Source organism: Thermoascus crustaceus, assembly GCF_041956765.1.
Source record: "Thermoascus crustaceus strain CBS 181.67 unplaced genomic scaffold VTN00scaffold_12, whole genome shotgun sequence".
Taxonomy (NCBI): Eukaryota; Fungi; Ascomycota; class Eurotiomycetes; order Eurotiales; family Thermoascaceae; genus Thermoascus; species Thermoascus crustaceus.
In genome coordinates, this window is record NW_027192538.1 from 295,667 (window position 1) to 310,929 (window position 15,263).

The following is a 15,263-nucleotide window of genomic DNA, read 5'->3' on the forward strand; positions in this document are numbered from 1 at the left end:
ATCCTAAAATTCTCTCTGAGACTGTGTAGGACTTACTACCTGGTGTACCTACCTAAATAAATACGTATTCAACAATATATTCTCAAAGGGCCTCGCAGATGACTTCCTTATCATCCATACCCAGAATACCGTATTATCTCAGTGCCACTGTCGTCCTCGTCATCATCACCTGTCTTTTCCCAACACCACCCTTCGCACCTAAAATCCGAGCAAGCAGAAAGAAAAGAATCCGAATCTGTCAGACTGCGCGAACCTAGTAATCCGAAGGTATGATGATGAAAGCTCTGATTATTCGAATCTAGCTAACTAACTGACTATTTATTCTCATGGACTTAGGGGCTAAGACCTTCCGAATATTTCTTTGTTTAGTGATCCCGAGATCTTTCATGAAATATGAAAGGATATAATAAAGGAAAATAGGCAGTCTCGGGTATAGACATATGATTCCTTTATTGCAGGGATCATGACCTTCTGCAGATCCGAATCGGCATGCGCTTGACTAGGCTGATAGGTCTCTTGGCATACCACTTGGTTATAGTGGTAATATTCGGCTGACAGTATCAGTCCAGTTCTACTTACGGGTGTTGTTTAAAGATAGCTGATTTGGGGAGACTGTTTTTCACGGCGAAATAATGAGATACTGTTGAAAGTTGGTATTAATGACTTTCCTTTTCCCCGCTCAGGCTCTATCAACCGTATCAAGCGTTAGATTTTGAGGTTCAAACAATGTATTATAGTAAGCGGTTACCGTGGGAGGCCTGACTACTAGACTTACTGCGGTGTATCTATTGGAATTTTGGATGCTGAGCCACTGACAGGGGTCGGAAGTTGATGCCTGCCCTTTCAACCTCGCTATCAGCCACCCTCACGGTCTTCTAGGATCTAGGACCTTGCTACGGCCACTATGATTATTATTTGGAAGACAATGTTCGCATTAAGGTGATTCGTATGTACCTACATACCTAACTAGTAAGTAACTAGCACCTATGGATTTTATTACGCCAGTGGCCTTCCCTCTGGCATTTATAATCGCCTGGCGGCGAGTATGCTTTGTTGAAAGCAATTTGCCAAACTTGACAGATCCCACGCCTCTTGAACTGCCTTGCGAGGCTGATCGTGATACCAAATTTGGATCCGGATAGAGATCTTGGATACAATCCTCTGTAATATCCTGTGCTGTCTCTACAGGATTCGGATCCTGGGAATATAGGGGACAGTCAATTGAGTAAGTAGATGCCTACACGCTGTGTTGGTTGAATTGCCGGAGGCGTCATCTTGAATCAATACCCATGTTGGATAAAGTTGAAGCTAAGAGTTAACAGGAGAGAGGGGAATTATTGGCTCATTTCCTGGAGTAAACAGGGACATAGTTAATCGCCAAAACATGAGTCCTCAAAGATCCGTTCTCTAATTTTGTTTAGTAGGATCTTGTTCCTTGCCTACCTTTCTGGTATGCCATCCAAAACAAACAAGTGTGTCTCAGCAGTCCGGAAGATCTTCGACCATAGCTCCATAGCCCAGATAGATGCTCACGCGCTCAGGGTGGGCAGGCAAAATTGTCCGTTCCTCTCAATCAACAGGAGGCATGAACCTAAGCTAACAACCAACGAACACAGAGGCAAAGAGAGCCAGAAAAGCATACATTTTGCCAGAGCGTCAGAGAACAGTGGATCATTTGCTCCAGCCTGTGTTGATTCTGCAAAGATGAAGCTAGTTGCTTCAACGACAGACTCGTCTGACAAACTCGTCCGACGGAAGTGGCATCATAGAGCGCCAATCCCGTGGCTATTTATGGAAAAGAACCTACGTGGTCCGTCTCTCCATGCGTTCATCTGGAGAAACCTTGTTTCACGTGGGATGATTGGATCATCATCTCTCGTGACCCTGGCGGGTCGGCGCGTGGCATGCACGTTTCCTTGCTGCATATCATAATTGCTGATCTGCTTCACCCGTGCCAATTCCACAACAAAGGTGGCCAGACTGTTGTAAGCGCTTGCGCAGCGGCTGCCTGGTCGGGGTACAATTTGAGTAACCAAGGCGCAGCATTTAGACAGATAGTGGCAAGCGAGTAGTATCGGGCGAGACTTGGAACGCACTGGTTCATACATTCAACTGGGGCAAAAATTAAACGTTTTGGCGGAATGGATAATCGAGGATAACAAAAACAGCCAAGTAAACATAGCCACCGTCAGGTTAGCATGGAGTACTGACTTCATGGGCACAATTGAGAGAGATAGTATGGCAAGCGATTTGGTATCAAGTCAGAATATGCAAAACATCGAGTGGGTTCTTGATCTTCGAAACGTGTTTCAAATAGAGCATTCTCCGAAGAATAGACAGTAGGACATACTCACAGGTTATCATTATTCTAGAGTCTGGGGTACGATTGCTGTTTGTTTAATCATTGGCTATGGATGGCAGCCACCCATGCCTCCGGCCCTAAAGCAATTTCGTAGGTTCATCCGGGCGCGTCTGCTCTCATTGCAGTAACTGCCCAAACAGCAAGCATGAAAAGTTATCAAATGACGGCGGCATGTAATCGACGACTGACAGCCAGCTGCTTATGTTTCTCAGCTTCAGGCTGGCGCTCGCTCGCGAGCCGCCGAAGGGTTCAGGAGCCGCGCGCTTTCCCGGGCGCTGCATTTGGAAAGGTTAGGGGGCTGGACAAGTCAAGCCTCCTCGAGAAGCGACCATCGACCGCAGACGATTCGCAAGGCATCGATTGAGGCTTGATTCAGATTGCGCGCGAGAACCGAATCTCTCTGTTCCTGACCCAGCTGGGCGGTTGCGAGGCTGGACAGCACGAGATATAACAACAGCGTGAGATCCGGTCAACGGTGATCCTCGTGTACATCTTGATCACATTCACACGGAACTAATAATATCATAATATCAAGTCCTCTTTTTGACCCACACCGTTCTCCAGCCTCCGGGGCGCCTGTTTCTTCGTTCCCTTTCTCACACGACGTCTGATTATCCCTGGTTGGAAAGCAGATCCGATCGTGGGGGATCTGAAGCACGCCCTAAGGCCCCTGATAGCATCGGACACTGATCACAGCTGAAACGGACGAGGTGAGTTGTTTCCAATCGCTGCTGGCGCAGACGCCGCGCAGCTTCTGCAAGCGTGAGGGTCAATCTGACGCGGGACGGTACGCAGATCGGTTTCGGTACCGTCTGGAACGGTGATACCCGTACCGTACGCCTGTCCCATACGCCGCTCCGTACCGGCCCTCCGCCGCCCATATAGATCCATCTCCGTCGCAGGTCCGCAGACAAGCAACATCCACGCCCGCACCCACCGCTGGCCTCTCATCGTCTGCTGCCACTGGCTGGACGATGCCCACTTGTGTCTGTAGCGGAACACGCCTCCTCTCAGACTCCGTCTTCTATTACTTCTTTAAAAGCCAAATCTCCCAGGCTCTGGCCCCTCCCGCACGGCTCTCACTTGTGCTGCTGACCGTCGTTCCTCTGCATTGGCTCTGGCTTCTTGCTTGACAACGTTCGCATCTTCTCTTCTTTTCAAAGTCTTTAACTTGGAGTCACGATCGTCTGTTTTCCTTCGAATATTGTCATCCGTCGACTACCAGACACCATGGGGCCTACGAAGCCTACTCTCCATCCTCTCAAAACACCCAAGAGCGCGACATTTCCGTCAGAGCTTCACACAAGCCGTTCTGACTCCATAAAGCGCGAAGATGGCAATTCAACTCCGATCACACCTCCGCTCGCATATACGGAGTTCTTGAAAGCCCTCACTCCCGTCTTTACCAGCCCAGTGAGCGCCGGAGTCACCTTTCCAAAGTTCCCCATTGAAAAGCCGGAGGACTCGTCAGCGACACAACCATCAACCGCCACGAGTGGATCATTCCCAAGCGGCGATGCGATAAAGTCTGCTTCCGCTGCGCTGCCACCTCCCTCTCCATTCGCACCTCCGCATTCCGCCAAGTCACCAGGCGCTCTACGTCGCCTACGGATCCCGCAGTCGCTGGCATACTCGCCGGTAACTGAGTCTCCAAAGAGTGCGACAACAATTCGATCCCCATTCTCTCCATCGGACTGGAAGCTCCGGTACTTTGAGGCGCCAAGGAGTGCGTGTGGGAAGCCTGTCAGTGTACGACAGGTAGTCACTCGGACAGTAACCTACAAGCGCACGCCGCTCGACCCTCCTCCCAAGGGAAAAGGAAAGCGAAGAAAAACCAACGAATCCTGAGAGCAGGTCACATGTTGCGTGTGGCAACTTCTCTATTTACTCTGCCGGTCTATTCTGAATTCTGAAATCTTGTGTGATGTTCCGTTTAGGCCTTTGAAGGTTGGGTCTATTTTATTGGCAATAGTAATTTAGAGTGCTCGCATTGATACCCTGGGGGTCTGACATGCGATGCAATATCACCTGGTCTGTTTCTACCTGTCACAAAGACTTCTGACGATGCTATGATCATGGTCGGGGAAAACTTGGAGTTTTCTGGATCTTTTCCACTTCTTGTTGTTGTTAGTTTTAATTTTGGGAGAGGGGGAAACATGTTTTGTTCTTGCTGCTTCTTTGATGGAACTTCGGTCCCTTGAAACCGTTTCCTGTTGTCTTCCACTAGGAGTTAAGAGGTTGTCAGATGGTGTGGTGAGGAATATCTTTGGTTTGGGACAACAGGAAGGTGCCACTTCTCCCGTCGGCCAGTCATGAACGGGTTGTTGAGTTGTCCCGTCGTCGACACTCGCACCTGGACTCCGTTTCCTTTGAAGCCATGTGTCCCGGGGCCGCGGCCGGCGCCATGGTCGCTTCGCGGTCCTTCTAAGCGTCAGCCGCATCAAAAGGTAGCTGCTAATGAAAGAGCTGGGAGGAACCAACAGAACAGCCGCTACCATACCGTTGGAGCGACAAACGATAAAACTAGCGCCTCATCGCACTAAATCTACGTTTCCATTTGAGGAAAGAGGAGGAAAGACAAGCCACTGAACACGCTTATTTGTTTATGCGCTGCGGATCGCATGATGTTCTATAGAGATACATCTAGGCAACAGACCTGAGGATTTAACAACATCATTTTGGATACAACATATACTCCACTGGAGCACCCTTCCAACAAGCTGTTTGTACTGTAAGAGCAAGACCTTGGCTATTCCCTGCTGCCACGTCTGCGACAAGGATATGCATAATGTAAACAAACTGAGGGCTGAGATATCACGAGCCATGACTACGATTTCCCAACGCAAGTCAAGATTCAGGTGAACTCGCTAGTGGTTATAACACCCCATGCGCCTGATCGAGGTCTGACCGCTGGTAAGTCAGCCTCATGCTCACAATAGGGTTATACTATGCGATCTCCGACCTCACACGGCCATAGAGTGTATAGGAACGAGTGACGGTCTAAATTCTAGTCAAGCGGCGGACTCGAAAGGATTCGATACCTTGTATCGCAGCTGCCTACCTAACCCAACCTGGCTAAAGCTGAAGCAGGCTGCAGATAAATCTTGAAGGGGAACGTCCGCCATCAGCAGTTCATTTTTTTTTTTACCCGTGACCGAGCCAGCCTACGGGAGTTTAGTTGGTCATAATAATAAACTATGTTATGGCTATCTGCTATCTCGCTGCGACCCCAAACCGACCTCATGTCTAGAACCATATGGCGACGATACCGAATACGGTTCCGACCTGGGCCGTCTACCGCCTACGGTATAGCCATACGGTAGTGTCAGGGTCCGCGACCTGGGTTGGGCTCCAAAGCTGGGGGTCATATCTCGATAGCTGGGGATGGACGGACGGACTAACCCGCCGTCTAACCTTGCCACAGCTGAGCTCGCCAAAGCTATGGGCGATATTGGCGATGGGGGGAGTGGTAATGCGGTTGGCCGCGGGTAGGTATTATATTACGGTATGGTTCGTTACAGTTGTATGTTTGGTCTTGAAATAAAACACAGCTACGGGACTGTTATGTAACCCGTACTGGACTACGGAGACTTCCAAGTCACGCCAGAAGCAAAAAGGAAAAGAAAAAGAAGAATGAAGAGGAGGGGTAGGATCTGATCTGCGACAGGGTGGAGGATGGCAAAAGGAAAATTTTTGAAGGGGGGGGTCTGGGCCTCCTGTGTTTCGCTGCTGCGATCGTCATGTCGCAAGTTGTCTGCAGAATCGGGGATCCTGTCACATAGTAAGCTGTGGGTGATCGCAGGCGGGATTGCCACGGTGCCTTCAGGGGGCTGGAGGCCAGTAACCGGTACATGGACCGGAAGTGTCTTGCGACGGAGGTGCCCTCTACTCTGCCTGTCTTTGTCCGCTCTGCTTGACTGTTCTATGAACAGTGATACCGTTGCAGGTTGTGATAGGGCAGGGCGGAGGAAACCCGCCAGACGGATCCCGGCCGCAGTTCTTCTCCGGACAGACAACCTCCCCCCTTATTCATCCCTTTTCATCCCCTCTCTTTCATCGAGCCATCCGTTTGTCCGCCTCTCGAAAATACAATCCCGTACACGGTACTTGCGCTGCCGTACTTACACTTGTGACTCGTGGCTCAGGTCGAACTGAAGATGCCGCTGGGAGTCGGACAGCTCGACTAGCGCCAATCGTCCGACGCGATCGCCCTGGTCTCATCCAGCCCCAATCTCATCTTAAGCGCCGGCACCTTTCCTCGTCCGTTGCTAGCGGGCCTCCCTCTGCGCGACCACCCCCACGATGCATGCTGTCGCGGCGAACAATTGGCCCCTGGCCCTAGAGAGGGATGCGGGGATCAGAAAGCTTCCTTCGAACGCGCAGGGCTGGGAAAAAGAAAGGACGCTGATTCCCTGAACGCCCAGCGAAGCTGCCAAGAAACATGCAAGTTGCAGGTGTGACCCGGTGTGACCTGGTCCTGGAGGGCGTTTCCGCTATTTTTGGCACCAAGACGTTTTTTGTCTGTCTGGGTCCCAATCTCTGGTCCCCGAGGCGGGATCCATTTCCTGCTGACGACTGATATGCTGCGGATGAGGACGTGCGAAGCGCCCGCTGCCTGAGTACTGTCCCCTTTTCGTATGGACCTGTACCAGTACCGTGACGTTTGCTTGTTTATTTGGGATGCGGACGTTGCACGAGGATGTGGCGATATTCTGTTTCTGCCATCTTGATTTGCCTGCTGCTTTCTGGTCCTTCCTTGTTGATTTCGAACTACCGAGGCATTCTCCTTCTCCCTTGTTTTATCAGGAGGGGTATTGGCTTTCAACGATTGGTATGGATTTACTAATCATGACAGCAGCCCCGAAGACCAGGTTTCCGTCATGTACGGACCAGGTGCTCTAGCACGGCTGTGTTGGACAACTGCAGCGGTCACCCTCTCGGTCGCATGCGAGCCAACGGCGCAGCAGGCAATCAGAGACCGAGGCAGAGATCGTGGCCTGTCGGGCTCCATAGGGATCCCGAGTAGATTCTACCGGAAATGACCTTTAAGCTCACCACAGTGGTGGAAATCCCTGTCGAAAATCCAGCAAGTGAATGCTGTGATATGCAAGGCACGCCTTGCACCCCGGTCTGCATTTTGAGTGGTGTATTCCCAAAGAGAATGCACAACCACGGACTGAAGAGCTGCAGAGCATACCCGACTTGACTCCGCAGAAGACTGCTTTCCATTGAGCGATATTTTGGTTCTGCCCGTTTAATCCTCCGAATTAGCCGCCCTGATAATTTTCTTGCTGTGACGATCAGGGACCACGTTATTACGCTTACGTATAAGAGGATCTTAGCTCCGGAGATTTAATTAATTACATACATGCAGCTAAGAGTATCCAGGGTGACATGCAACCAGCAAGCTCCTAGGGAGATATTTTTGGAACCAATCTCGACCTACCTCATTGTGTCAGCATCTTTTGTTCAGGCCACAGCTGTGCTGGACATATATCCGCTCTCTCACCACCCTCAATTGCAACTGGAAATTAGCTTTGTGAGAAGAGAAAGCCAACAGTCGATATTTCAATAATTCCTGGAATTTCCAAGGCTCAGATGAAAATAAAAAGGACGCATTGTCTGTCTTCCCCTTGGAAGTATATTTTTAACCAGCCGCCAGCTTAATCTTACTCAATGCGCCGTTTCTCCACTTGACCACTGCAGGGGTCCTGAATGTGGATACGACAGGCAGAGCGCTCATTACATGGCACGTTGCTTGGAAGCTGCTTAGCCTGTGAGTTACCGTGATACCTGCCGCATCCACTGATGATTTCAGGACGAAGGCGTCTACGGTACGGGCGTGCCGCTCATTTACGTGAACGGACTACCCCGTAACTCGAGAGAGAGGTTCCTTGGCTAGTATATACATCTCCGTGTTTAACTGGCTGGATCAGGATCGCTGATTCTAAGAATAGCTCATCTCCCCGGCGATGATGTCGAAGCTTTGAGAGATAATGCGCCATGTCACCACGAGTTGTCTTTCTTCCTGTGATCTACGGCGCATATGCATGGGATAGGCCAGGTACTGTATCCAGGTACCTATTGATTGCTTCCACAGGGTCACAGCTTCCCCTGTTCCCTCTTACTCACCTACTGGTTGATGAGCTCTCGAAGCTCCGTACCAGCTTTCTCAACGAATCAGATGCTATGTTCTCGCCCTTTTTATATTCGCGGGAGCACATCACACTTCCTTCAATCGTCACTCGGATAAATTTAGAACAGAAACGACCTGCGGAGAATATGACGTGCTCCTGGTCTGATCCAATTCGGTTCTTTCCGCTATCTATCTTCCTACTCCTACATATCACGCCTCTCCTGCATCCAGTGACTGGCTTCTTTATAGTTTCCTCATGGATGTCATACATAGCGCTTCATATCTCTCCCTAGCTACTATATCTACCACTAAAGCTCTCCTGGTCGTCTGGTACTGTATGTACATACTGTACATACCTGACATACAGATCGTGTCGACGGTCACGATCAGGTATGGTACAGTATTGTATCATGACATGGGGCTTATCTTTTTCACTTGACTTGACGGGTTTATTCTGCCTACCTGGCGGAAATAGCGGATCTGGTCCTTGCTTACTTGATCACAATGAAATGACTCCAAATGTTGCGCTGCAGCAGGTCTCGTCGCTTAAGGAATAATTGTCCAGACAGGTTTGCTTCCCTGACTCACTGCTGGAAGTGTCTACAAAGTGGACGAGTATAGTGGTCATTATCTACTCTGGCATGTTCAGTTCAGGATATTGCCTCTACTTTGTAGGTAAGGCTATCAAGTTGAGTACTCCCTGCACAGGATGTTCCATAAATGGAAGCAAAAAGTCATGTCATATCTTAGGTATTTGCATATGCATAGTCTTCGGACTGTACATACATTTCTATACTTAGATACATGCATGTTGTACATTTATGCTTGGAAGTTATTTGGAAGGATTCCCAGCTCAGTTTACTTCAGATTTTGTCCATCCTTGGATCGAGACAGTGCTTGCAGGTGCATACATCATTACTACTCAAGCGGCATCGTGTGCATGTATGTACATATAACGATCACATAAGCTTATAAAAAGTAACCCACCTATCTATCTGGAGAATCCATTAATAGACCTTCTGAAGCTGTTTGCCTTGGATATCTGCACAGAGCTTGCCTTGCAACAGATTCGCCTTGTGGAGAAAAAAGGTAAGGGCATCTCCTTTGCTTTGCAGGTACAGTGGTGCCTGTGAATAGAATAAAAACTATAGAGAAGGTGGTATGTAACTAATACTACTGGAGGACGACAAGGATCCTACTCTATACAAGAATATTATCAAAATTCCAAGAAATCGATTACATGATTGGCTTCTACCCAATAGAGAGAACTAGGTGCACGTACGTAGCAAATATCTCTATGCTAAAGGAGCCGCTGTGACTAAGCCTCTAAAAAAGCCTATCTATTCTATTCAGAACCACCAAAACCAAGGATCTTTCGAACAACTGCCGCCCAAAGCTCACTGTAATGACATGTTTTCTTTATATTGTCAGTTAGCAGTTATTCAAACACTGTCTTGAATAACATTTTACTCGGATTCCGCAGGCGACATGCATGGGAGATGAAGTAGAAATGGATAGCAACTTTATAGTGAGCTACGCTTGGAGAGAGCTTGCTGGTTAAAAAAAATACTTAGGAAACAGAGAAGTCAACAAATTTAGCCATATAAACTGCAAATTAAACCTTAGTGGATAGTTAAGCAAAATAGATAGTTACTGACTAAACATGGCAGTCTCAGGAAACTGAGAGAACCTTGTTCCTGCATAAATCTACTGCCCGAACAGCAGCGTATATCCAAGTCCAAATCCGGGACTTAAATTGAGCCCTTCATAAAGGAAATACATGTTTTATTTCTCTGTCTGTTTCGGATGTTCTAAAAAATAGCATAAAAGCCTATATACAGCCAGACGGATCAGAAGAAGACTCCCACACCATTCTGAAGCCACCGAACAAAATGTGTATTTACCTATAGATCATGGGTGGACTCTCTGGCAGAATGTTTTCCTTCTTCACCGTCGTCTCGTACCATTGGAAGAGGAGGATAGATACAGAAGTCTGAAACTGTCCTGTCGCTTCCGGCGTCACCCAGTTGCTCTCGTGTGCTTAATTATTCACAATGCTCCAGATATCTTCTTCCTAGTAATTTCCCTCCGAGGTCCTCCTCTTATGAACCGATGCTCCAATAGTCCCTTGAAGAAGCAGGCTGGCCAACAGATTCAGACGAGCTGGCCCAGTTGTTTGACCATGGTTCCAAATTCGTTAACTCATCAAAGTTAGTATCTCGAGGTAAAATCTATAGCTATCCGCAATCATTTCATATCCATCCTTAGGCCCGACTCATATCCTAATGTCGCTAAGGCATCCTGTTTCCTTTTGGGAAATTCGCACCGAAAAGAGTTTCTGTCCACGAGAAGTAACCATCAATTAAGCATATACAGATGCAGGATACATACCTGGAAGCAGCACAAGCTTCCGAAGTTTTCGTTCCCCCGTCCGACCTTGGGAGCGGTTAAAAACTTAAGATTTGATACCCCGCAATCTTTATCGTCTTGTACAACGCGGATATAAGTATTAAAGGATGTCTATTTAAACAGTGCTGTCTGCTCTTTTTCTTCTGGTTTTTTGTCAGTGCAAGGACTGAGAGAAAAGAGAGGTACAAATATACTAAGCTGCCCGAGGCTGTCTCGTCTAGTCACCGCGTATAGTCGGCGGAACATCAACATCATCATCGTATCACCATGTCCACCTACACCGGAGCCTGCCTCTGCAGAGGCATCACATTCACCCTCAGCGGTGACCCGCAGGCTGTGTTCGTCTGCTACTGTACCGACTGCTCCCTGAACGCGGGTGGGCCTTTCCAGATCGTAAGTCAACCATTTACATGCCAGCACCTGATTAATCATTTATCTATATAACATATATACCCTAATCCTTGTACACATGTCTTCTAATAAATGAACCAATAAACAGACAGCCCGCTTCCCCTCCCCATCCCTCCAGCTTCACGACCCCGAGAACCTCAAAACCGTATACACGGTTACCTCCGGGACAGTGAGCGGACATCCCAAGGAGAAGCACTTCTGCGGGCGCTGCGGATGCACGCTGTTCACGGTGCCCCTGAAACATGACCGGGAGATAGTCGTCATGAGGACGGCGGTTATTGAGGGAGGGTGAGTGTTTCCTATCTCTCTTTTCTGTATTGTGTACTTACCTACCTACCTGCAATGTCCTTGTTTATATGAGAACTGCCTGAACAAACTGACGTGGAGAATTTCGATTAATTGAGTCAATAGACTTGAGCGGTTCCGGCCCCAAGCGGAGCTCTTCTGCAAGCGACGCCCGGGTTATCTCAGACCGTGCGAGGGGACTGAGGAGTGGGAGGAGATGCCGGTAGCAAAATAGAGGCTATGTTAGATAGTTATATACTTACCTAATATTGTCTGCTTAATATTCGTTTCCTTAATATCTTTCTTTCCCTGATTTTTGCTCATGTCAGGTGATTATGTAGGGACTCCACAAGCGGGAAGGGATTGTAGGGTTTAGATGAGCAGCGTGATGATAATCACATGCGGCCAGATTTGCAAGGAGTTTTAAGTCGTTATTGGGGTGATGTGCATACAGTAAGTACATACTGTACCTACCTACCTGCCTACCTACCTACCTATAGTACCGGTCCTTACCTGACCACAGGTAAAGTCATGCAGGAACAATTTCTGCAAGGTACCAGGTATTCGATGCCTATATTGCTAGTTCAGATGATTTTTTTTTAGATCGCTACATTTCTCCCCTCACATTTATACCCACAGCAACTCAGGGCTACATCTGACAAAGCTAGGAGCTACTAACAAAGCAACCAGGGTGCATCGAAATTGAAAGGCAGTATCTGAGCTCAGTGTTATATACCCCCATTGACATCATCTCCATTCTCATATCCTCGAGCCAAATTCGAACGACGGACGGAGAACTTGCCCACTGGCATCGCCCTAGTTCTTCCGCCCTACCCTTACCCCTGAGAGATTCTCCACATTCCTTGCATCACGGCTCTTTCTCCAATGACAGAGTCAACTGAGAAGAACCTTGGAACACTCAACCGCCGCTGCTTCCTGCTAGAGCCGTTAAACATCAGGTTTAGCTCAGCTCAGCTCACCGCGGTTGAACCAACCTTTTCCTCCCAACACTTCGTGAAATAGCTTGCTGCAGAGTGCTGTGAATAACAGTGGATTCATAGAAAAAGAAGTGAGCACGCGAAGGTGGCGTCCCGAAAGTTATTTTGGAGGAGACATGGGCAAAAAGGTGTGACGAGCCTAAACCATCAAGGTTGTCTAATGTAACAAAAATGTAGATGGAGAAGGGTCAAATCATATGGGCAGATAGATAGCAAGGAAAAAGGGAAAAGTATGGGGATAGAAAGGTAAGTATCAATATTCATGTCCATGATTGCATCACTGCATACACAACGGGCTATCGCTTGCTAAGAAGGGGGAATCATCGTCAGAGTGTAAGTTTCAAGGTGAGAGACGCCAAATAAACTGCTTAGGTTGCTGAAATCGTGGAGAGTCGCCACGGTAGTGTAGAAGATCAAGGTCGTCTGTGTCATCTGGTCGTCGGGGTCATTTAAATCATCTCATCCGGCATAATTAACTTTCTTTCGTTTTTTTTTCTTGAACATATGTTCTGTTGGACGAAGAACAATTCAATCAACCCTTCTTTGCCGCGACATACGGCATCGTCTCATGAGGCGCAAACGAGAACGGGCTGCGCGGGATATCCGGCGTACGGGGGCTCAGCGCCTTTGCGAACAGATCATCTCCATCTCCAGAGTCACTGCTCGACGTACGAGCGATCGAGTCCATCGACCCGAACTCGTTGGCGTTGGCGGCATCCTGCTGCGCTTGTTGGATGGATGCGGGCGGGTGGTGCGCGACGAAGGTCCTTTTGGTGGTCGTGGTTGTGGCCGTGCTAGGTGCCGTCTCTGGAGCTGGGACGGGAGTAGTATTGTTGCGGAACGAATTGAAGGAGGATACTGCGATATCCGCGGACTCAGGGGAGAGGGGATGCGCATCATTTGTGTCGGCGTGGTTGCTATTGTTATGACTTGCTTGCGCTGCTGCTGTTGTCTCGTATAAGCAAATCTGTCCCGGCGTTTCTTTGAACGGATTGGATGAGACGATGATTCCTACCTTCCGCCCTCTTGGCCAGGTCCTTCTCGCTGGTCTCCAGTCTCAGCCCCTTGAGTTTCTCTCCCAGTTTCCTCCCGCTGGTTGGTGATATCGGCGTGGTAGGGGCCATAGGACAAGCTGATGAGGTTCCCGTGTCCAGCGATTGAGAAGGCTGAGACTGCGACTCGGGTCTCAAGGACACGCCAAAGTTGGACTCGATCCATTCCTTCTCCTGGATGGCCATGTGCAGCGCAACGCCCTCCGCATTGTTCAGGCATTCCTCCCGGATCTCCTTCTCGAGTACCTGCAGACGCTTCTTGGCCCAGATGGTGTGCAGCACGCCCTTCTTGCCCGCCGTGCGGGCCGTCGCGCCCAGCTCCGCGGGAAAGATAGCCGGCAGGGGATTGAGCTGGATGGTTTCCGAGGGCTTGTTCTTCTTGGTGGAGTTCGAGTCCGAGGGCGGTTCATAGGTCAGCGTCACGACGGGCGGGATGGTCACGCCCGGCGGGAGCAGAAAGTAGAAACGGCGCGTGGACTCGCTGGTCTGCTCGTCGGCTGGGAGGACAGTCTTCTTCCCCTCCCATGAGACGTGCCAGGAGCCTCCAGCAGGGCGGGAGACATCGTCGTCCTCCCATTCCACCATGAGGATCTTGGTGCCCTCATTGCCCTTGCCGGGCTCGAACTCGAAACGCGCGAGGGCGGTGATGGAGAGGCTGGCGCTGCTGCGGCCGCCAGAGGCAGGGAGGCGCGGGGTCTCCAGGGCAGCAAAGTCGCTGTCCGGGGTGAAGGAGGACGGGGCCATCTGCGAGTCCGACATCTCTCTCACGACGGTGAAAAAAAGTGTTCGAGAAAGGCGCCGGGATCACGGGACAGACGAAATCATCGTGGAGAGACCACGACGAACTTCCTCCCATATCGCCCGCTGCTCTGCTCCCCTTCCTGCAAATCATCTTCCTCTGTACGTCCGTGTCTAAATATAGCGCCTAGTCGCATCTCGGCCGGCTCTCGGGCCCTGGCCTATGACGATCGATGCCTCGACGTCCCCAAGCGGCCATTCTTTTGTACTCTCTACGACCTACAGGTTAACAATATCATTCTGGTCAATCCGTACGGCACCCAGATAAAGGATATTAACCGTCTACGCCCCGCATGGGGGCCATTGTGTCCGTTATCCGCCCGTAGTGCATCCGAGTCTTAAAGAGAGTTAAATAATGGGGATCGCTGCACTGCCACGGGCTTTTCCTCTTTCGTCGTCAGACCCCCGCTCTTGGCACGTCTCTGTTCCGATTTTCTTCGCTTCTGACATCATCTTGCTGCGGTTTCCATAGATGCGCTTCATGCTTGAGAACAATGACCTATCATCGATTGCATATCCATCTCAACAGAAATTTATTTGTTCGAAGACAAAGATCTCTCTCTGAACTGTTCACCAGGAACAATTGGACAAAATCTAGCAGGATAGAATGTGGAGTTTGCTACTAACTTGAAGTCTGACAACAGCAGAATATCGATATCTGGTCGAGAATTCAGCCCATAGTTACCACACCAGTGGCAACTTTTATATCGATTCAAGTATAAGGGTCTACCTAATTCCTCTTTACCAAGAAATAGGGCTCAAAATCTGCCCAGCAAAGGCAAACTTCCTAAGATATATGTTTTATATATTTC

The 15,263-nt window shown here is 49.2% G+C and overlaps 4 protein-coding genes across 4 annotated transcripts; 2 read left to right on the forward strand and 2 right to left on the reverse strand.

The window, feature by feature from the left end:
- Window positions 1-3,052: 3,052 nt before the first annotated feature.
- On the reverse strand, window positions 3,053-3,313 carry VTN00DRAFT_3140 (uncharacterized protein; the record flags this gene model as incomplete). The annotated part of the gene is made up of 1 exon (XM_069429425.1): window positions 3,053-3,313. One exon carries the CDS (start codon window positions 3,311-3,313, stop codon window positions 3,053-3,055), a length of 261 nt encoding a protein of 86 aa, XP_069283133.1.
- Window positions 3,314-3,592: 279 nt separating this feature from the next.
- Window positions 3,593-4,210, forward strand: VTN00DRAFT_3141 (uncharacterized protein; the record flags this gene model as incomplete). The annotated part of the gene is made up of 1 exon (XM_069429426.1): window positions 3,593-4,210. One exon carries the CDS (start codon window positions 3,593-3,595, stop codon window positions 4,208-4,210), a length of 618 nt encoding a protein of 205 aa, XP_069283134.1.
- A 6,964-nt stretch (window positions 4,211-11,174) lies between these two features.
- On the forward strand, window positions 11,175-11,838 carry VTN00DRAFT_3142 (uncharacterized protein; the record flags this gene model as incomplete). Its single annotated transcript, XM_069429427.1, has 3 exons — window positions 11,175-11,300; window positions 11,407-11,606; window positions 11,730-11,838. The coding sequence occupies 3 exons, from the start codon at window positions 11,175-11,177 to the stop codon at window positions 11,836-11,838; spliced, it is 435 nt and encodes a 144-aa protein (XP_069283135.1).
- A 1,295-nt stretch (window positions 11,839-13,133) lies between these two features.
- VTN00DRAFT_3143 (uncharacterized protein) lies at window positions 13,134-14,412 on the reverse strand (the record flags this gene model as incomplete). Its single annotated transcript, XM_069429428.1, has 2 exons — window positions 13,134-13,546; window positions 13,617-14,412. 2 exons carry the CDS (start codon window positions 14,410-14,412, stop codon window positions 13,134-13,136), a joined length of 1,209 nt encoding a protein of 402 aa, XP_069283136.1.
- Between the last annotated feature and the right edge of the window lie 851 nt (window positions 14,413-15,263).